This window comes from Myotis lucifugus, unplaced genomic scaffold (assembly GCF_000147115.1).
Source record: "Myotis lucifugus unplaced genomic scaffold, Myoluc2.0 scaffold_90, whole genome shotgun sequence".
Lineage (NCBI taxonomy): Eukaryota > Metazoa > Chordata > Mammalia > Chiroptera > Vespertilionidae > Myotis > Myotis lucifugus.
Window position 1 is genome coordinate 3,782,288 of NW_005871138.1, and position 22,934 is coordinate 3,805,221.

The 22,934-nt window shown below is 37.5% G+C and overlaps 1 protein-coding gene across 4 annotated transcripts in view; it reads right to left on the bottom strand.

Moving 5' to 3' along the window:
• The window catches only part of STK4 (serine/threonine kinase 4), an 86,433-nt gene that overhangs the window by 23,940 nt on the left and 39,559 nt on the right, over positions 1 to 22,934 (bottom strand). For all 4 annotated transcript variants that reach the window (XM_006091410.3, XM_023756229.1, XM_023756228.1 and 1 more), the window contains exon 10: positions 15,543 to 15,700. In XM_006091410.3, coding sequence (XP_006091472.1) covers positions 15,543 to 15,700 — 158 coding nt within the window. The remainder of the gene's footprint in view (positions 1 to 15,542; positions 15,701 to 22,934) is intronic.

Consider the following 22,934-nt stretch of genomic DNA (forward strand, 5'->3'; position numbering starts at 1 on the left):
AAACGCTTTACACGCTGCACCCAACTCTGATCGAGGGGATTCCCAACATTACAGGTCCAACCAATGTTTTCTGCTAACATTTAACCAAAGAATGGTAAAAAGACTTAAACTTCACATCTACCAAATTTATAAACTAATTAACATGCTCCTACACACTCAGATGAATGGATATTACAAAAAGAAAATAAAGATTTGAAAAATTTTTCCAAAGAATGCACATGGGTTCCCACCATGTACACATTTCAGTAATTGCTATTTTCACCATCTTCTTCTCAAACTCTGTAACCTTAAGAAAGCAAGTATCCCTGCCAATAAAATGTAAAATAAGACAAGAGAGAGGGGAAGCAGGGCACTACTAGTGAAAGGGTACAAAGTTTCAGGTACACAAGAGGAGCAAGTCCTAGAGATCTACATCACAGCAGGTGCCTATAGGTGACAATCTTTCATTGTACACTTAAAAATTTGCCATGAGGGTAGACCTGATGGTAGGTGTTTTAATCAGAAAAATAATAAAAATAAAGGGTAGGGGGAGAAAAAACACACAAAATAATAAGCAAATAATATGAAGATTGCTAAAAGTACGCAATATTTATTACAATGGTAAGAAAAGTAAACTTAAAGAAAAGCTACTGTTGAACAGATAACAGGGTAGGAAAGGGGAACATTCTGGAATAAGAGCCTGGATGAGACTGCCAGGCGCCCTGTGACAGATTTCACCTGAGCGTATAGCAAATGTTTGCTTCAGCCATTAAGACTCCTCTCTAACAGACACCTTTGTTCCCCACAGAAGTTATATCTGGACAAAACCAAAAGTGTTCTTAAACCAATAATGCCTTTTTAGTTAGCATGACATTTCCTGAACAACAGCATAATAACTATGAAACCCATGGTTGCAAAGTAAATAATAAAGAACATCAAAAGAGGGTGTCAACTCAATTGTTCCAACAAGGGGGATAATTCATGTAATTAATTAATGAAACATAAAGCATGTCAATCTGCCTTATGTATCAAGCATGAAAAAAAATTTAAGTCAACAATAAATACTCCTCTAATATTACAAAATTCCCAGTAAAATGCAATACATTTGACACCATTCTTCCTGGTCACTGTAGTCCCCATGACATATTATATAGATGATTTTTTTTACCTGCTTTGTAACATTAATTAAGTGCCTAGTATGTGCCTGGAGCTCAAGATCAGTTTATTTTGCTTTGTTCCTAGTGACAAAACACCCAACAGTTACCAGAGGCAGGAAGCAACCTGAGGATTTGGGTCCCAGAACTGACTCTGACACTAAGCAGGAAGTTGACTTTTAATGTCTCTGGACTTCAGATCCTCAAACCATATAAAGGATAAGCAACCTCACCTTGCTTCCCTCACAGGAACACTGTAAGCATCACCAAATAAAGGAGCAAAACAGGCATGTACCTTTAACAATATTAAATGTTATATCACCCTAACGTGATGATAGTATTACCGTCAGCAGCAAAATCATAGCAGAAGTTAAGGTTTAACTGCTCCTTTGGCCTTCTCCTGTTTCTGAATTATTTGTTATTGCTAAAAGATCTAATAATTTTTTACAAAGGTGTAATTAAGCATGAAATAATAATAACACAATAAATAATTATACATAATGCACAATGAACCAAAAAAGCAAAAACAAACAAAAGCAGTTTTATAATTCCCTGCTAGTAGAATTCTACCTTAATTCTAAATGGTAGAATTTAGAACAAACTTGGTTCAAAATAACCTCCATTTCATTTGATCTTTCCTCAAACCCTTTGGGAAAAGTAGGACAGTGGTATTATGCTTGATTTTCACGGACTACAAACATGAAACTCAAAGAGGAGAGTGACTCGTGCAAGGCCATTCACCCTTCTTCTGGCATAATTTAATGTTCACTCTACTGGTCCATGTTACAAGGTACCCCTCTATTTTCAATGAAATTCACTTCATGTGATGTCCAACATTCAGGCAGATGAAGTAATTTTGTATACTACTCATTTTGCATAGCGGCAACCTCTCCTTTACCTAAAGAAATGCCACACCAGAGACTGTGCTCACAAGAAGTGAGAGGGTGGCATCTATTGGCAAAAAGGATGCATTGCAATGGGAGTAGTGTGATAGCTTCAAGATGTGAAAACTATCAGTAACATTAAATTTATGTCATGAGAGGTTGGTAGGAAGAAAAAACTCGATGGAAAAAAGATGTAAGGGAGATCAAGCAAGCACTGGGAAGTTCTGAAAATGATGGCCACGACCACTCTGGGTTCTAGTTCCTTTTTTTTTTAAGGACAGTTTGTAAAGCAGTCCAGGGAACAAGCTTCCTTTGGGAATGGATCTCTGGTTAAGTGAATGGCAATCACTGGGGCAGTGGTTTAAGTTATTGAAATCTGCTCCAAGGACAATGTTTCAAGAAAGAAGGGGAGAGTGGAGGGAAAGAGGAGGAAATGAACATTGTGAAGTGCCTGTGATATGTTTAAGGCACTTTAGATGATTGCTACATTAATTCTCATACACACAGAATCTTTCCTATAGGAATCAGTACCACCTCCATTTTACAGATGAAGAAACTGAGGCACAGGGAGGAGAACAAAGTGGCCCAAATATACTCAGATTGGACCTTAAAAGTCTGACTGTAGTGATCCTAACTACCAGGCATACTATTGCCTCAACCAAAACAGCAATCACTTAGCTACTCAGAGGCACAATATATTTCCTTACAAGCTGAACCAGCTGCAACTTTATAAGAACTTCTAAACAAATGTAAACTCTAACACATTCCTGTCTAAAAACAATCAACACCCTGAGCTGTGTCTTTTTCTCAGTGGGAATACCATCAATTAGCCTTCTTCTGTCTGAATCATCTTCTCAATATCTCTCTTCCTTCCACTGTCAGCTCAAAGTCTCAGTAATATCAGCCTCAAACTCCAATAGTGAGAAGAAAGGACAAGAGACATGCCTCCCATTCAGAATTACAGGTGCTTGGAGCAAATGTTGTCAAAGACAAGAGAAGCTCAGCTCTGTTATATTTCACTTGAGTGGTAGAGCATCAGGATTTGGGAGGAAATGATATATGCAATATCCCATATAATAAAAGCTTAATATGCTAAGTGTCTGACCGTTCGTTCGACTGTTCAACCAGTTCTATGATGCACACTGACCACCAGGGGGCAGACGCTCTGACCAGTAGGTTAGCTTGCTGCTGGGGTCCGGCTGATTGGAACTGGGTGAGACAGGCCGGACATGCCTTGGAGCCCTCCCGTGGTCTCTCCCCGGCCAGCCGCCCAGATCAGCCTGATCGGGACTGAGTGAGACAGGCCGGACATGCCCTGAACAAATCCGTGCACGGGGCCTCTAGTATCTCAGATAATGAGAAAAGTTCCACATCATGTCTTTTTTTTTTTTTTCCAAAGGCATGAGGCTATAAAAGCAAATACTACTTTCAGAATTCTAATAGAGATTCTTCCTTTGGAGGGGGTGGGGAGAGAAAACTGGCATAAATCTTTTCCCTGTGTTAACATTTCATGTCCAGGAACATACTGAACTGTCAAGAGTCCATATGAGAAAAAAATGGGAGGTGAAGGTGAGAAGAAAAACTGAAGCAAGTATATTTGACAGCTCAAAAGGAAGAAGAGTGAAAAGATATGTCAAAGTTGTGGCTGTTGATTCAACAATAAGAAAAATCATTTACATTCATCTCTCAGCAGAAAATGTAAAACTGCTTTCTAGATTAATAATTAATTTACATTAAAATATCTTTGAGCCTTTGGAGCCTTCTGACTGATGAAGAGTAAATAATATAAAACTTAAAGTCATTTTTCTTTCCTAACTTCAAATTTAGCAAAATTAAAGTAACTGAAGCAATTCTTGCCTTAGTGGAAATGAGATTCAAACTTAAGAAATTTCGGGTTCTGATTACAGCAATTAGGAATCCCGGGCCTGCAGGGAACTCCTTCCTCAATACCGTCCTGGCAGCAGTTTGATACCTGGGGCATCTAACAGGGAGAGTGATTAGTCACGCTTCTGTGACACAGGTGTTATGACTAAATTAGTCTCTTTAGTTTATATAAACACTACCAGACTGTGGCAGAGAGATACCTCTGATTAAATCTACTCATTGCTCATCATCATCACCATCAGCAGCATTAACTACAAAAAAAAAAAAAAAGAAAGAAGAAAAGCTCTACAGGCTTAACTTGCTTCTCAAAACTAAAAAGCTAAAGCATAACCTTAAAAAACAAAGGTAACAATTATAAAAGTTTCATTCTCTATTTACAAATAAGTTTATGAAGAGATCAACTTTAAAACCACTACAAACAACATACCATTAGAGGACTAGCTGAATAAACTTCCGTACATCGATGAGGACTATCTCTTTGTACTGCTATGGAGAGATTTCTAGGATATAAAGTTAAGTGAAAACAGAAAGGTAGATTGAAGTGAGTATAGTACTGGTATACTGTTGCTTAGTTAAAAATTGGAATACAAATATACATGTATTTGTATGTTGGTGTGTGTGAATAAAACCAAAATGTAACAACAACAAAAGAGGGGGGAGATAGAGTAGAAAGAATAGGGACAGAAGCTAAGTCTGCCTTTGGAACCATACATAGTTTATATAATTATAAAGTGGAGTAATAAAAAGCAATATCTGAAAACAGCAAGTGAAACAAAAAATTATGTGCATATTAAATCTGTGGCATAACCACATACATAGAAATTATTCCAAGTGACTTTAACATACAGTAATTGGACTGTACATCTCAACTGGGATACGGCCTAAGGACGAAGAGAATTGCAATACAAATCTGAAATTGTTTTTAGTAATTTTTGTTGGTGGAAGTGTTGGTATTGTGATTATGATGCTAACATTTTTATTGTGGGATATAAAGTAAATGAATAATTATACTGGTGTTCCTGGAAAGTGACTTATTTGGTATAGGGGAAAGGAGTTATGAATGTAGGATCAATGTGGTTAAGCAGAAACCCTATGATATTCAACCTGTACTAGAAATAGCATCAGAACTCATGAGTTTGTAATAAACATAACTTTCTGTCATAAACATACATTGAAAAGGCCTAAAAAAAAATGACCTAACTGTTGTGAGTACACCTTGTACCCAGACTGTGGTCTCTAAGTACCATTTCCCATAAAAGAACCAGAATTCCTTTTTTAAAAATGGCTGTTTCTACAAACTCAAAGTAATACAGAGTAAAATGGTGGTTGCCAGACACTGGGGATGGGGAAATGGAGAGATGGTAGACAAAGGGTACACATTCCCAGCTATAAGATAAATAACTTCTGGGGATCTAATGTTAGCATGATGACTATAATTAACAACAACATACTTCAAAGTTGTTAAGAGAGCAGATCTTAAAAGTTATCACCACACACAAAAGGTAATTATTTGAGGGGATGGAGTATTAGCTAACCTTACTGTGGTAATCATTTCTCAAAATATACATGTATCAAGTCATCATGTTGCACACCTTAAACTTGTATGTTATATGTCAATGCTATCTCAATAATGCTTAAAAAAGAAAAAGAAAAAAAAAGGCTGTGGCTGTTTCCAGGTTTGAAACAGGAAATGAGCAAGATGAGCCAGGAGCATCTCACTATATATATATATATATATATATATATATATATATATATATGAAGAAGAAGTATATAAAAAACTTCTGGAGTTAAATCTAACTGCAAGGATCGAAATGCACCAAATATTTTTAAATCCATTAATTCCTAATGATAAAAACAAAATCAGTGGTTATCCTTGGAGGATGGTAGGGAACCAACCCATTATTTTAACTGGTAAATAAAGGGGAAAAATTAAATATGTATACTCTGTTTTCCCTATATACAATATGTGATATCTACATAATTAATGAAGTGCTTCACTATTAAAGTATTTCAGTTGGTAAATGGAGAGTGATCAAACATCACCATTTTGTAACCCCTAACAAAATAATGCATGTAGGCAATGATCCTCATTACAGAAAAAGTGATGAGTATGTATCCAGATATTTTGAAACTCCTGATGAAAGTACACATACCACCTATGAAATATTCTTGCCAAAAAGAGTTGAACCTGAGTCTGATCAAGCTTCTAAATCAGCAATTCTCAAAGTGTGGCCTACGAACCCCTGGGAAATCCTTGATGCCTTCTTAAAGAACCCATGAGATCCAACTATTTTCACATTATTACTAAGACTTTACTTGCTTTTTCTATCGTGCTGACATTCACACTGATGGCACAAAAGCAATAGTGAGTAGCCCCTCAGTATGAACAAGAAGTGGCACCAAGGTACTTGTAGCTACTTCATTCCTCACGACCACAGGCTCCATTAAAAATAATAACAACAGCCCTGACCGGTTTGGCTCAGTGGATAGAGCGTCGGTCTGAGGACTGAAGGGTCCCAGGTTCGATACTGGTCAAGGGCATGTACCTTGGTTGCGGGCACTTCCCCAGTGGGGGGTGTGCAGGAGGCAGCTGATTGATGTTTCTCTCTCATCAATGTTTCTAACTCTCTATCCCTCTCCCTTCCTCTCTGTAAAAAATCAATAAAATATATTTAAATAATAATAATAACAACAACAAATTCCCTTAGAAATGTCCTTGATGAAGTAGTAAAAAAGTATTAATTTTATTCAAGTTCGACCTTTGAGTATATGTCTTTTTAATAGTATCTGTGATGAAATAGGAAGTCTGCATAAAGTGCTTCTGCTGCAAACTGAAATACGATGGTTGTCTTATGCCAGCCGTGGGCAAACTATGGCCCACGGGCCGGATCCGGCCCGTTTGAAATGAATAAAACTAAAAAAAAAAAAAGACCGTACCTTTTTATGTAATGATGTTTACTTTGAATTTATATTAGTTCACACAAACACTCCATCCATGCTTTTGTTCCGGCCCTCCGGTCCAGTTTAAGAACCCATTGTGGCCCTCGGGTCAAAAAGTTTGCCCACCCCTGTTTAGGCAAAGCCCTTGTGCAAATGAGCTGTAAAATAAACTAGCTACTTTTTTCATGGAACACCATTTTTACTTGAAAGAATGACTGGCAGACTGTGGTTACTCAGACTTGAGTATTTGACAGGCATTTTCACAAAAATGAACTAATTGAGGTGAGCTGTCACTTCAAAAAAAAAAACAACTGTGTTGCCAGTGATAAAATTCAAACTTTCAAACAAAAATTAGAATTTTGGAATTCCACTATTATGAGCTTGATAGCTTCACTCAGACACTTAGAAAATTTTCTGATAAGATTGGTGGTAACTTCAAGGAATGTGATTGTTTTTAATCCTATATAATAAAAGGCTAATATGCAAATTGTCCCCTCCCTTGACTCGGAGTTCAACCAGGAGTTTAACCGGGAGTTGGACCAGGGGACGGGCCGGTTGGCCAACTGCCCGCAGCCCTTCCCCCTGGCTGGCCCTGGCTGGCTCCGCCTCTGACCGCCCCCTTCCCCCATTGGGACGGGCTGGACCCCACCCACGCACAAATTCGTGCACTGGGCCTCTAGTATTGTACAATAAAGTAGGCCAACATTTAGAAGATCTAGGTAACTCAGGGAACCAATATTTTCTAAATGGCCAATGCATAATATTACAAAATCATGTTTGAGTAAAAGTTCATTCAAAGTATAAGACATGAAAATCAAAACCACAATGAGGTACCACTTCACACTAATCAGAAAGGCTATTATCAAAAAGTCAACAAGTAATGTGTTGGTAAGGATGTTTAGAAAAGGGAATCCTTGTGCACTGTTGGTGGGACTGCAAATTGGTGGGGACACTATAGAAAATAGAGTGGACATCCCTCAAAAAACTAAAAATAGATGCACCATATGACCCAGCAATTCCACTTCTGGGTATTAATTCAAAGAAAATGAAAACACAAATTCAAAAAGATATATGCAGTCCTATGTTCATTGCCACATTATTTATAACTAGAGGTCCGGTGCACAAAATTCGTGCACTTGTGGGAGGAGGTCCCTCAGCCCGGCCTGTGCCCTATCGCAGTCTGGGGTTCTCGCAGCCCAGGCCCCCTCACTCCTTACTGCCTGCCTGCAGCAGAGGCGGGAGAGGCTCCTGCCACCACCACTGCGCTCGCCAGCCGTGAGCCCAGCTTCTGGCTGAGTGGCACTCCCCCTGTGGGAGCACACTGACCACCAGGGGGCAGCTCCTGTGTTGAATGTCTCCCCCCTGGTGGTCAGTGCGCATGATAGCGACCGATAAATGGATAAAGAAGATGTGATTTAATGTAACATAATAATATAATAATAGAGTTAATATTATTATGACAATGTTGCATGGTGACAGATGATTACCAGAATTAGTGGGGTGATCACACTGTAAGGTATAAAAATGTCTAATCACTATATTGTACACATGAAAATAATATAACATAATATAGTATACCAACTAAATTTAAATTAAAAAAATTTCAAGACAGATGAATAGATTTTAATATTAAGAATAAGAAAAGCTCATTGATATAGTTTTAGATTCTAGATTGCAACTAATCTTTAAGAAACTACCAGTTCAATTTCAGTGTAGCCTCAAAGAAGAATATCCACAATTATTTGAAAAGGCTATTAAAATACTCCTCCCTTACCCAATTACATTTCTTTTTTTTAAAATATATTTTTATTGATTTCAGAGAAGAAGGGAGAGGGATAGAGAGATAGAAACATCAATGATGACAGAGAATCATTGATTGGTTGCCTCCTGCATGCCCCCTTACTGGGGATCGAGCCCTGCAACCCAGGCATGTGCCCTTGGCCAGAATTGAACCTGGGACCCTTCAGTCTGCAGGCCGACGCTCTATCCACTGAGCCAAACTGGCTAGGGCCAATTATATTTCTTAGGTCAGACTTTCTACATATACTTCAACCAAAATGTGTTACAATAGATCAAATGTAAAAAGCGATATGATAATCTAGCTGTCATGTGTTAAAAAATACAAATTTAAAAAAAAAGTAAATAATGTCATTGTTCACACTTATTTCTTTTTATTTGGGGAGATATGGTTATTCTTCTTAAAATATGTACTATATATTAGTGTATAACAAGTTTGTTATTAAATGAATTAATAAAATTCTAAAAATTTCTGTTTTAATTTCTAATGCAATAGATATCAATAGATATAACCTACATACACAAAAATTGCTGGGGTCCTTAATAACATTTAAAAGCGTGAAGGGGTCCTGAGAACTTCTATTCTAGATCAAATTGCAAATCTACAAGAAATTAAAAAAAACATATTAAACAGACCACTTAGATGCAATTAGCAGTATCCAGAGTGTGGGAAACATTAGGGGAGAACTGATTTCTTCAATGATATCAAAAAGTGGGTGTGTGTGCAGAGCATGAAGTGGGAGACCTATACATTAAAAGCAATTTAAGAGATCTATCTACTGACTGAATGTGTGAATTTTACTTGGACCCTAATTCAAACAAACTAGGTTGGCTGGTTAGCTCAGTTGGTTACAGCATGATGCTAATTCAAACAAACTGTAAAAAAAAAAAAGTATGAGATGACTGGGGAAAATTGAACACTGACATTGTAGGTATTTTATGGCATTAAAGAATCATTCTTTTTTTTTTTTAATTGATTTTGAGAGAGAGGAAGGAAGAGAGGTAGAGAGAGAGAAACACCGATGAGAGAGAAACATCACGGATCAGCTCCCTTCTATCAGGGATTGAGTTAGAGACCCAGGCATGTGCCCTGACAGGGAATCAAATCAATGACCTCTTGGTTCATGGATCGACGCTCAATCACTGAGCCACACCAACTGGGCAAGAATCATTATTCTTCATTTTTAAAGGTCTAATAAAGATATTGTGGTTATGGTTTTCAAAGAGTTCTTTTTTTTGTGTTTTTTTTTGTTAAAAAAAATATATTTTATTGATTTTTTACAGAGAGGAAGGGAGAGAGATAGAGAGTTAGAAACATCGATGAGAGAGAAACATCGACCAGCTGCCTCCTGCACATCTCCCACTGGGGATGTGCCCGCAACCCAGGTACATGCCTTGACCGGAATCGAACCCGGTTCCTTTCAGTCCGCAGGCCGACGCTCTATCCACTGAGCCAAACCGGTTTCGGCTCAAAGAGTTCTTTATAGATACATATGGAATTACTTAAAAGTGAAATATGCCAGAGATTTTTTTTCCAGAATAATCAAGTGGTGGGAATATTAGAAGTGGAGGATTAGTCATGAGTTGATGATTGTTATTGTTGAGTAGTGGAAACTTCATTAGGTTCTATCTGACCAATGGAGGCTGGGATATTTAAGGATATACACTAATTTTTAAAAACTCATTTTGAAAAATGTGAACCATAAATTCAAAGACAATGTTTGGGAGTGTTTCTTTTGTTTTTAAAAGATGGCAGATAAAAATTTCAAGTTATAGATACCTGGGTTCCCACAAAACATAAAGTTGCATCCTTAGGAATATTTAATTTAAACATGAATAAATGAAGCATCTCTGCACCTGCAGCAATCATGATTTTAAATTATAAATAAGTTCATAATAATCTCACCTCCCACCAAATGTCTAATTTCTAAAGTGTATAATCAAAAGCAAAAAGTGCAACCTAAAAAAAAAAAGTAATTGACTTATGTCCTAATAATTCAGTAAAACTTCTTTATAAAAACCCAAAGAAACTCTACATCACCGTCATATTTGGAGCCCCAGTCTAGAAAAGGATGGTTAAGATAAAGTTACATAAAATCAGGGACTATGAGCCTCCTGGGGAAAACTCGGGGCTAAAATGTACCCTTCCTCACCACAAACAGCTGTGAGTGGTTTCTAACTTTACAACTCCCCAGGGAACCCAATCAATCAATCTTGTTCAGGTTCTTTTATCAGATTAATTTCGAATTAACAGTTTAATGGTTTTATATCCTCATGGGCCATTATCACACAACTTCAGAGAGATATTTAGGTTATTAGCCCTTTGTGCTTCATTAGAATTCTATTTTTAATTTCTCTGACTCACCAAGAAAAAATCTAAAACAAGTCCTGTATGTTTCCAGCAAAAATAAGGGCACACTGGGGCACTCACTTATTTCACTGAAGGTCTCTCCCTCAGTCCCTCTGCCCCCCTTCCTCACACACCTTCCCACGCCCACATGCTCCAAATGCAGTTTCTCAGTAATTCCTGGCAGTCCACATTCCTCAACGCCTCCACAGTCACACTTCCCTCTCTGCCCAGAATGCCCTTTCCCTCCTTCTCTAGCTTGAGAATTTCTATTCATCTTTCAAAATACCCTTCAAATGAGACTTCCTGATGCTTTCCCTGGGGTTCTTGTTCCCTCTTCTGGCCTCCTATTGCACTTTTTATATGCACTTTATGAACAGAATCTGCCAGAATAGCCTAGACTCCCTTTAATACAGTTCCTCATGTTGTGGTGACCCCCAACCATAAAATTATTTTCGTTGCTACTTCATAACGGTAATTTGGCTACTGTTATGAATCGTAATGTAAATATCTGATATGCAGGATGTATTTTCATTGCTCACGACCCACAGGTTGAGAACCGCCGGCCTAGAGAGAGGCCATACAGTGTAGGTGGTTAAGAGGATGGGCTCTGGAGCCAACTGCTTTGGTTCAGATCCCTGCTGTGCCAGTTATTATCTGTATAAACTTAATCATTACCTACTCCCTTTAACCCTCAAGTTTTCTCATCCTAAAATGGCAATAATAATATTACTTTCTTCGTGGGATGGTTGTGAGGATTGAGTTATATGCATAAAGGACTTAGACCAATGCCTGGCACATTGTAAATGCTCAATAAATGTAAGCTATTGTTATTAGCACAGTGTATCAAAACTAATTTATTACATTTTCTGCTACATTATGAACTCTCTCAGAGCAGTGATTGCATTTGTTGATTTACTTCAGAGACTATGTCTGAGTTTAAGTGAAAATAGTGTGCTGACCTTAAGCCAGGCAATTGCTACTAGGTGTTAGGAATACAAAGATGAATATAATAAAATCCCAGCTGTCAAGGACCTTGCAATCCTGCCTATTCATACAAAGCACACATGAGGACTTCAGTGACTAAACTGAATTAATATGTGGGGGCTAGCTACTAGCAACTCTTATTATAGAATAAGTCATAAGAAACCTGGAAACAACTTCATTTGAATAAATAGGAAACTTACTCCAAAATCCGAGGATACCAAGAACTAATAATCAACAATACTTGCAAAGTTAATAACACTCTGACTAACTCTAGACTAAAATGAGGAAAATCTAAGAATTTAAAAAACATATGTGTCACTCTTTTTTAAAAATTTAAGCAAGTAATATGTTAATACAGTCATACATTCTTGCTGTAAAAACAACTAAAATTCCTCTCCTCAAAGATAATGACTCTTAATTTTACATCTCTTTTAAAAAAATATTTTTATTGATTTCAAATCAATAAAAAGGGAGAGGGAGAGAGAGATAGAAACATCAATGACAAGAGAGAATCACTGATTGGTTGCCTCCCTCATGTTCCCTACTGGGGATCAAGCCCACAACTTGGGCATGTGCCCTTGACCGGAATCGAACCCGGGACCCTTAGTCCGCAGGCTGACGCTCTATTCAGGCTGAGCCAAACCAGCTAGGGCCAGAGTCTCTGTCTTTTAACAGATTTTAACGCATTCACATGTATTGTGATTACTGCTGTGTAACTGCTAACCTGTGTTCCTCTGCTCCAGCCACAGTGGCTTTCGTTCCTTCCTTACATACATCCACCACGTCCTGTTTCAGGGCCCGTGTACTGTTGGTCCCTCCACCAGTCTCCCATGGCTTGCTTTGGTCTTTGTTCAGGTCTTAGCTGAATGTCATCCCCTGCAAGGCCTCCTCTCACATTATCTGGTCATCGCCCTTTTTCCTTTAAACTATCATTACTCAAACTGATATAGGACCTGACTCTATGTCTGTTTCCCTCAGCACACTTAAGCTCCAGGAGAGCACGAGCCTTATCTGTCTTGTTCATGACTCTAGGCACCCAGGCATCTTAGACTAAAATCTCACAGTGTATTTTTGGAGGATACATGAGTCAAATTGGATTCAAGTTTACAGCTTTTGGTGGCTTTACAAATGGCAAAACGGGAGGGTCTGAATTCTCACAAAAGTAGCATTCATTTTCAAAAATGCAGTCTGTTTAGAGAATATGAAATGCCAATTTTAGAAAATATTGTATTCTCAAGTACCTATTTACATTTAATCTCTCTATATATTAAACATTAAAGGAAATCTATGCTGCATTTTTAACTTGGCAAATGAGGCAATTTCATTTTAGAATTGCAACAAGTATTGAGTTTCAGATGAAAATATAAAGATTTCTGTCAGCATTACATCCTGCCATTCCAGATTAGATTATTCCCTGTTTGCCATTTTGGGCAAAAAGTTCATTTCAAAATAGCAATTGCCTTCCCAGGAAGAAAGAGAATATATTTTCCATAATTAAATAGTGCCTGCCAGGAAACTGAGAGTCTCTGTAGAGACTGTTGAGGGAAACATGTCAGCTAGTCTGACACACACCCTTTTCTAAACTTTGTGAGATTATTCAGAATACTTTCTTCACTCAATGGGCTGGTTCTTTCTTTGCCAGATGTCACTTACAAATCTGCATTTTCCTATTTGATACCTCTACTAAGAGTACAGGAAGCTCAATAGGGCAGTAAAAAGAAAATTTTAAAATCATGCAATATTAATAAAATATAAACAATCCTTATCTTTGAATGTCTAAAGCACCTAATTGGAAAGAAAGAAAACCCCATATGAATTTAGTGGATCAGAATCATGCATAAGTCAGGTTGAAACAGATTACTGGGTGCTACCTGTCTCCAGAGATTTTGGTTCATTGTGTTGGGGGTGGGGCCTGAGAACTTCCTTAACTCATTATTTTAAATTGCTATTCTCCCTCTTTCTCTCTTCACACCCTACCCCACCAATCTCCCTTTCTTGCTTTAAACAGGGTGTCCCAAAAGAATGGATACACATTTTGAATAATTATTAATTCAAATTTTGAAAAGAAAGAAACATCAATTGAGCTATCAGCTGTTAGTGTACGTAAACATGCCCAGCCGGCATAGTTCAGTGGTTGAGCGTGGACCTATGAACCAAGAGGTCACAGTTTGATTCCCGTTCAGAGCACATGCCTGGGTTGCAGGCTCGATCCCCAGTGTGGGGAGTGCAGGAGGCAGCCGGTCAATGATTCTCTCTCATCACTGAAGTTTCTACCTCTCTCTTCCTCTTTGAAATATATATTGATTTCATTTTTCGGGACACCCTGTATTTTTTTTTTTTTTTTACAACATTTACCACTATCTAACACACTAAATATTTTACTTCCTTATTTCCCATCTTCTATAATGAAACCTTTATGAGGGATGGATTTTTGGCTGCTCTAGTCATTACTATATTCCTAAAAAAGTGTTAAGCATACATTGATACTCAAAAAACTAATAAAAAATTGAGTGAACAAAAAAATGACAGATGATAATGCATAGTAGATGATGAATAAATGAACACAGATTATAAAACAAATGAAGCTGGGTTCTAACATGGGCTCAGTAACTAATCAGTTAAATAACCTCAGGTGAGTTATTCTGGTCCTCAAAAGATCTCTATCATTAGCTATACAACTATGACATTTCTACTCCACAAAAGTAGAAATTATGTTATGGAAGAATGACATCATTTCCTCTAAGCCAGTGAGCAGGACAGTGGAAAGCCAGGACTAGAGAGGCCTCTCAGAATCCAAATAGCACGTTTAAGCTAAGCTCTTATAACCAACAACAGAATTTAAGAATGTAAAAATTTTAAAAAGTAAAAATTAAATATTCTTAAAGAAAAAATTGTTTTCTAAAAATATTCAGAAAAGGAATGCACATTCCTTAGTTTGCTTTTCCTCCTTCCCCCAATTTTTTTATTGCCTCTACTCATTAAATCTCTGTGAACTTTAACAAGTGTCTGTGGCTGCAGGAGAATGTTCCACAGCAGAGAAAGAATAAAACACACCCAGTTTTTCATAAGAAACTTCGGAACAACTTAATAATCATCCATGGGCAAAATTCAGAATAATCCTCTCAGAGAGCCTAAAATTAGGATAATGGTTAGCAAAACAACAAAGACACTACAAGCAGCGTAAACTGCCCTCCAGGCTAATTCTTAAATAAAACCTCACAATCTCAAGTAAACTATTAAAGACTTCGAATTTTCATTTGATGCCTGAATGTTTCTCTTACCATTACCAATTTCAAACTCAACAAAAGAAAAATGGCAAGTGAATAAAGGATTTTTAAAGTGAAAAAGATGCCGCTAACTGGGAGAGCCAGGACTACTCAAATGTCAGTCAAAATGTTGTTGTCTCAAACTCATGAGGCCCAGAGCTGCGTCCAGGGGTGGTTAGAGGAGACTTGGATCGCACAGGAAAATGCTCAGGCTCTTTCAGTGAAACGACAGAACTGGATGTGTGATACTTCAAATCGCTTTCTCCAGCACACATAACCACTTCCTTCTAACACTACTTACAAACTCATAGTCTCCATCCTGTGGAACTTTCCAATCTGAAGAGTTCTTCAGTGGGCCAGGCACACTCTTGCCAAAGCTGTTGATCTGATTTTCCTTTTCTTTTTGTTCAAAGTATTCAAGGAAAGATGGTTTTGCAGGCTGCATGGTCTCATCCCTTCCTGAAAACCAAGAAAAAGGAAAGGTGAAACATGTCTTAGATTTCAGGTAAGTTTAATAAATAGATCTATCTCCATCCAGATGGGTTCCAGCCTCTGGATCCGTGGTTTCTGGTTAAAGACTTCTTTAAAAATCTAATGAAAACTGCAGGAAAGTGCACGAATGTTCACTGAAAATATTTCTCATACAATTGCAAAAGATTCACAGGCCCTTAAAATACATGCAAAGATCTCATCAGTGTCCCTTTTTCTAGGTGGAAAGACTTGGGTGACACAATAACTTTGAGTAAGCTGCATATAATATTTTTGGGTCCCCTATAGCAAATAGTCCCTGTAATATTAGACTGAAAACAGAGGAGCAAGCAAAATATTTATGAATCATCTACATACACAATATTCTCTACAAGCACTATAGTAGGAAAGGGGGAGTGATTCAGTAGGGTGACTTCCCTTCATAATCCCAATTGGACTAATGAGAAAAATATGCATGAAAAAGAAAGTATAAATAAATCACAATCCACACCATGAAATATTATGTAACTTTTAAAATACCATTTACAAATGGTTTATGATAAAGTTAAGGGTGAAAATGAGATACAATATTATATTATAGTATGCTATAAATTCTGTAAAATCACATACACAGGAGAGAAAATAAAAAGACTGAAAGAAAATATACCAAAATGTTAATAAGATTTGTCTCTGATAGGATTATAGGTGATTTTATTTACTTCTTTTAAACATTTTTCTTTTTTATTTTAAATAATTTTTTATTTCTCAATTACAAGTTACATATATTATATTAGCTTCAAGTGTATAACCCAGTGATTAGACATTTATATAACTTATGAAGTGATCACCCTGATAAATCTAGTATCTATCTGACACCATACAAGTTCTTTTAAACCTTTTTTTTAAGAAAATAATACAGGATACGTACTATTACGTATTAAATAGATAGAACGGCTCATAAGAGTTACATCTGCCCAGAAGATGGGGAAATCTCGCAAGCTGGACTGGTCAGGGAGGACATTCTTAGGTTGGGCCTCAAACTATCCCTAAGAAAAGCATCAGCAGTTACAGAGCAGGACAGTTATGTACGAGAGCAGCAGCAGACAGCAGTTACTAGTTACAATAAGTGACAATAGCAAAAAGAATAATCTTACTTGGCATGACTTAAAAACCTAGCTAGCTCAATGTACCTATTTCATATGTTGAAGTGGCTTTGTGCAGTTTTTCTTTAGTGCTTTCCATGAACATGTGGGTCTATATAGCCCTCTCCCAGTAACCAGAAAAAAAGAGCAGAAGGTTCAGAGCCTTAAGAAGTGGATGGGCTATGTATGGTGCCAGATGGGCACTAGAAATATTGGGGGAGCACTCCTTAAGTTATATAAATGTCTAACTACTATGCTGTACACCTGAAACTAATATTGAATATAAACTGTAATTGAAAAATACAATTTAAAGAAAAGATATCTTGGTTTTATCCTATTTCCTATCATGGTTCTGTGATATCCAAATAGCATTCCAATAAATTCACATTTACAGAAGAAGAAGGAGGAGGAGAAGGAGGTAAAGGAGAGGAGAATGAGAATGAGAATGAGAATGAGAATAAGAATAAGAATAAGAATAAGAATAAGAATAAGAATAAGAATAAGAATAAGAATAAGAATAAGAATAAGAATAAGAATAAGAAGTGGATGGGGGAGGCGTCTAGAAAACAAAGAACAGCAAGTGTTTCTCTTCTGGCACCTTCGTTCTCTGCAATCTTATCTCCTGACCTTGTCTAGTCCAGTTTCAAGCCAGCACCCTGACTACCTCTCAGACATTTGTCACTTACTCACTATCTCCATTGCTAAGTTGAACAGCAGCCAATCCCAGATTTGCCCACTTCCAGATGTTGCCAATAGCTTACTTCACTGTTTGTTGCCTCCTCACTTATTAGGAATTAAACACAGTATTTGCTAAGACCAGTCAATGATTATGTGCTAAGTGTGTGTTTTGTTTGCTCTAGGTATGATGTTAAGTGTTTTCATGCTTAAAGTTTAATTTTTAAGTTAAATTTAATGTATTATTTCATAAGATAGTTCTGAAGGAACTATAACAAAATAAAACTTGTAAAAATTGGGGTGTTTGGGATTTGCTGACAAGTCAGGAAGCTAAGTCCTTCTGATCGGTCCCCTTCCTCTGGGAGCACTAACTCTGCAGCAAGCCTACACATAACCCTACACATCAAAAAGGAGTGTTTATAGAGGCTCCCTAAGCCAAGCAACTGCTGACATATGAGGTATTCAGTTTACTCTCCTTCCTAGATACTTGACCAGCTGAAGAGAACAGAAAGTCTGGAAACAAAATAGAAAGCCCACATGGCTATCCAAGCAACGGGATAGTTATTTGGAAAAAAAGATTAAATTGGATCCACACCTCATGCCTTAAACTAGGAAAACTCCAAATGGAGAAGAGCTCTAATTGTAAAAATGGAAACCATAAGTACTAGAAGAAAGCACGTATGAATACATTTAAAATCTGGGTGTGGGAAAGGCTTTCTAACTATGGCAGAAACATAGATGCAATAAAAACTGGATAGATGAAAATCTTGTGTGTTAAGAAAACATCACAAATTAAAAAATGAATAAGCACACATACACGATAAGCCAAGACAAATGGTAAATTAGAAGAAAATATTTGCAACAAACATCATACTTTTTTTAAAGAATTTTCTTTTTTTAATTTTTATTTAAGAGGTATTTATATATTAGGCAGATAAGCTCTTAAATACATAAAGAATTCTGAAAATCAAGAAAGAGAAGACAAAAAAAAGGGGGGGTCAGGTGGTGGGGGGGGGTGGGGGTGCTGAAGACCTGAAAAGATAGTGTGTACACATTAGTCCTTAAACATGAAAAAAAAATTCTTAGGTTCACTCATAATAAGAAAAACAAATCAAGCCCTAACCGGTTTGGCTCAGTGGATAGAGCATCGGCTGGCGGACTGAAGGGTCCCAGGTTCGATTCTGGTCAAGGGCATGTACCTTGGTTGCGGGCACATCCCCAGTAGGGGGTGTGCAGGAGGCAGCTGATGGATGTTTCTCTCTCATCGATGTTTCTAACTCTCTATCCCTCTCCCTTCCTCTCTGTAAAAAAAATCAATAAAAAATATTAAAAAGAAAAAAAACACACAAATCAAAACTACTTAGAGATGCAATTGCTTACATTTCAGATTAAAAAAATTCAAAAGTTTGACAACTGTCTATTTATTGGTAAGGGTTCAGGGATACCCACCTTCCCATACTGTTGAATTAGAGTGCAAAATTGTATAAGCCCTACGAAGGAGATCGGGCAATATCTAAATATCAAAATATGAAACAGGGGAAGGTACAGAAAAATCCTTTGGTGTTATATTTGAACTGCAAATATTAACATAAACTCATAATTTACTTTAAAAAGTATATATTGTGCTTTTTTCATTAAAGGCTTTGAAGCAACAACACCCTGCTACCAATGAGCAAACCTACGGCTCAGATCTGGGTTTCTAAAGACCATTCCCCACTCTAAGGAACTAAGGCTACTTAAGAGAAATAGCTAATTCCAGGTCTAGGGCAGAAAAAGTATAAAATGGGCCTGGACATCTTTTTGTGTCAAGAAAAACAAGCAAATATTAAAAAACTGATGGGGACATATCAACAGGATACAGGACCCACCTTCAGAGGCTCAACTGGTAAATTTTGGGACACTTTGAGTAAGCATCAAAAAGATTAAACTGAATAAAAAGAATTCATGAAACACCAGATATCAAGCTATATTACAAAGCCACGGTTCTCAAAACTGCCTGGTACTGGCACAAGAACAGACATATAGATCAATGGAACAGAACAGAGAACCAAAAATAGACCCAAGCCATTATGCTCAATTAATATTTGACAAAGGAGTGAGAGCATACAATGGAGTCAAGACAGTCTCTTCAATAAATGGTGTTGGGAAAATTGGCAGATACATGCAAAAAAATGAAACTAGATCACCAACTTACACCATACACAAAAACAAACTCAAAATGGTTAAAGGACTTAAATGTAAGATGGGAAACCATAAAAATCCTACAAGACTCCATAGGCAGCAAAATAGCAGACATATGTCATAGCAATATCTTTACCGATACAGCTCCTAGGGCAATGGAAACTAAGGAGAAAATAAACAAATGGGACTACATCAAAATAAAAAGCTCTGCACAGCAAAAGAAACCATCAACAAAACAACAAGAAAGCCCACTGCATGGAAGAACATATTTGCCAATGCTATTTCAGATAAGGGTTTAATCTCCAAAATTTATAGGGAACTCATACAACTTAACAAAAGGAAGATAAACAATCTAATCAAAAAATGGGCAAAGGACCTAAGTAGACACTTTTCAAAAGAGGACATTCAGAGGACCAAAAAGCATATGAAAACATGCTCAAAGTCACTAATCATCAGAGAGATGCAAACCAAAATGACAATGAGGTACCATCTCACACCTGTCAGAATGGCTATCATCAACAAATCAACAAATGACAAGTGCTGGCTAGGATGTGGAGAAAAAGGAACCCTCCTGCACTGCTGGTGGGAATGCAGACTGGTGCGGCCACTGTGGAAAACAGTATGGAGTTTCCTTAAAAAGTTAAAAATGGAACTCCCATTTGACTCAGTGATCCCACTTCTAGGACTAAATCCCAAGAAACCAGAAACACCAATCAGAAAGGATATATGCACCCCTATGTTCATAGCAGCACAATTTACCATAGCTAAGATTTGGAAACAGCCTAAGTGCCCATCAGCAGATGAGTGGATTAAAAAACTGTGGTACATCTACACAGTGGAATACTATGCTGCTATAAAAAAGAAGGAATTTTTACCATTTGCAACAGCATGGACGGAACTGGAGAGCATTATGCTAAGTGAAATAAGCCAGTCGGAAAAAGATAAATATCACATGATCTCACTCATATGTGGGATATAATGATCAACATAAACTGATGAATTAAAATGGATCCAGAGACAAGGTGGCACTGAGCAGACCGTCCAACCTCAGGGAGAAGGCGGGAGGGGGGGCGGTTAGAGATGAACCAAAGGACTTGTATGCATGCATATTAGCATGACCAATGGACACAGACACTGGGGTGGTGGGGGCTTGCCCTCAGGGGTGGGAGTGGCCAGGGGGGTGTTAATCAGGGGGGAAAGGAGACATGTAATACTTTAAACAATAAAAAAAAAGAATTCATGAGCTCAGAATAATAATCTGAAAGTGAAGAAGTTTAGGGGGAGAAGAGAGAGCTCTTTAGAAAAATGGCCACTCAACAACTGTATAATGGTAACAACAGAGAATATCCTGCTTGGACAGTGTGCTAAATGGTTAGAGCATCCGCCCATGAACGGAAAGGGTCTCAGGTTCAACTCCCAGTCAAGAGCATGTACCTGGATTGCAGGTTCCAACCCAGTCCCAATCTCTTTCACATTGATGTTTCTCTCTCCCTCCTTCCCTCCCTCCCTCCTTCTCTCTCTCTCTCTCTCTCTCCCCGCCCCTGTCCTCCCATCCTCCCTCCCATCCACTCTCTCTAAAAATCAAAGGAAAATATATCCTGAGGTGAGGATTAACAACAACAAAAAAAATAGAGAGAATATTCTCTTTTTTAGGAAATTCACACACACACATAATTATCTCCTTTCTTAGAAAATACAGCTTGATGTTTAAGAGTAAGTTGCATATATCGCACACCAACCTCTCCTCATTACTTCTGTCATTTCATGTCTGTTTATCCACCCATCTTTATATATGCACCCAAATAACTGATAAAAGTTCATCAATAAAAATGACAACTTCTGGGTAGAAATAACAGGTAATTTAAATATGTTTTGTGAAACTATTACAAAAAACCATAAAACACTTTATTAAGAAAGCACCATATCTAACAATAAACATTGTATAATTATTACTATGTACTTCTATGATGCTTCATTAATTCCTTTCAGTCACAATACTGGTGGATTTAGAAATTCAGATCTTTAAACCAGTATGAAACACTAAAGATAGTTTTTCTGTGGTTCAATTCTAAAACATGGCATAAATGCTCTGGCCAGTATGGCTCAGTTGGCTGGGCGTTGTCCCATGCACCAAAAGGCTGCCAGTTTGATTCCTGGTCAGGGCACATGCATGGGTTACCAGCTTGACCCCTGGCAGGGAGAGTGCAGAAGGCCACTGTTTCACTCTCACATCGATGTTTCTCTCTCTCCCTCTTTCTCTCTTTCTGTCAAAAATCAATTTTAAAAAATCTTTAAAATTAAATAAATAAAACTTGGCTTAAAAATAAAAGGAATGTGTCTATTAAGCTAGAGTATAATCATTTGTCTAATTTCTATCACTGTTTACATGAGAGTATGAGGACATTTGCTTTCACATGATGGTCTCATCATAACTTCATGACCACCATGTAAGTATATAGGAGGAAAGAAAATGTGCATTTATTAGGCACCTACTGAGTGCTAGACAATGTACTATTTCACTTAATCCTCAAGTCTTTTGAGGTATATATTGTTATTGCCACCTTATAGGTGAGAAATTTGCCATTGAGGATAGAATATCCTTAAACCCTCATCATCAGGTTTTAAGCTAATTCACTCCCTCTCATATTGTAAATTCTCTAAAACCAAAATGAAAATTCTTGACCTGTCAGAACTGCCATTAAATTGAGTGTAGAAAGAGCAGGGGAATGGAATTTTCCCAGTAACCTTATCTTTGAACTTTTCTTTCAGCACTTCTGACTAGATGATCAAATGTGCTGGACAACAGCCTGTCAGTACTGCAAGCGTAAGAGAATCATTCCAAGCTGATTAAAGGCAATGCTGTCCCCAGGGCTTCAGCTGGCTGCTGGGCTTTGTGTTCCAGTGTGAGCCAGGGCATTTTTTCAGGTGTATCCCAGGAAATGAAGATGTTCAGCTGAATGATAATACCAGAAACCTGAAGCCATAGGGAGAGCAGAAAAGTCAAGCTTTGAAAATAGCCATGTCTTGCTGGGATTCTTTTATCTGATGGAGGAAATGCATGAATTCCTATATTAGGACTGGCCCATGTTTCTTTGTAAGCAGCTTCTGTCGAGCTAAATGGATGATCTGTCTAAGCCCACAGACAAAGGGGTGAATTCATAAGTAACTGTAGCCTATATTTATTTTCCTTTGAAAAAATGCTATGTAAAAGCAGAAGGACCCAGATG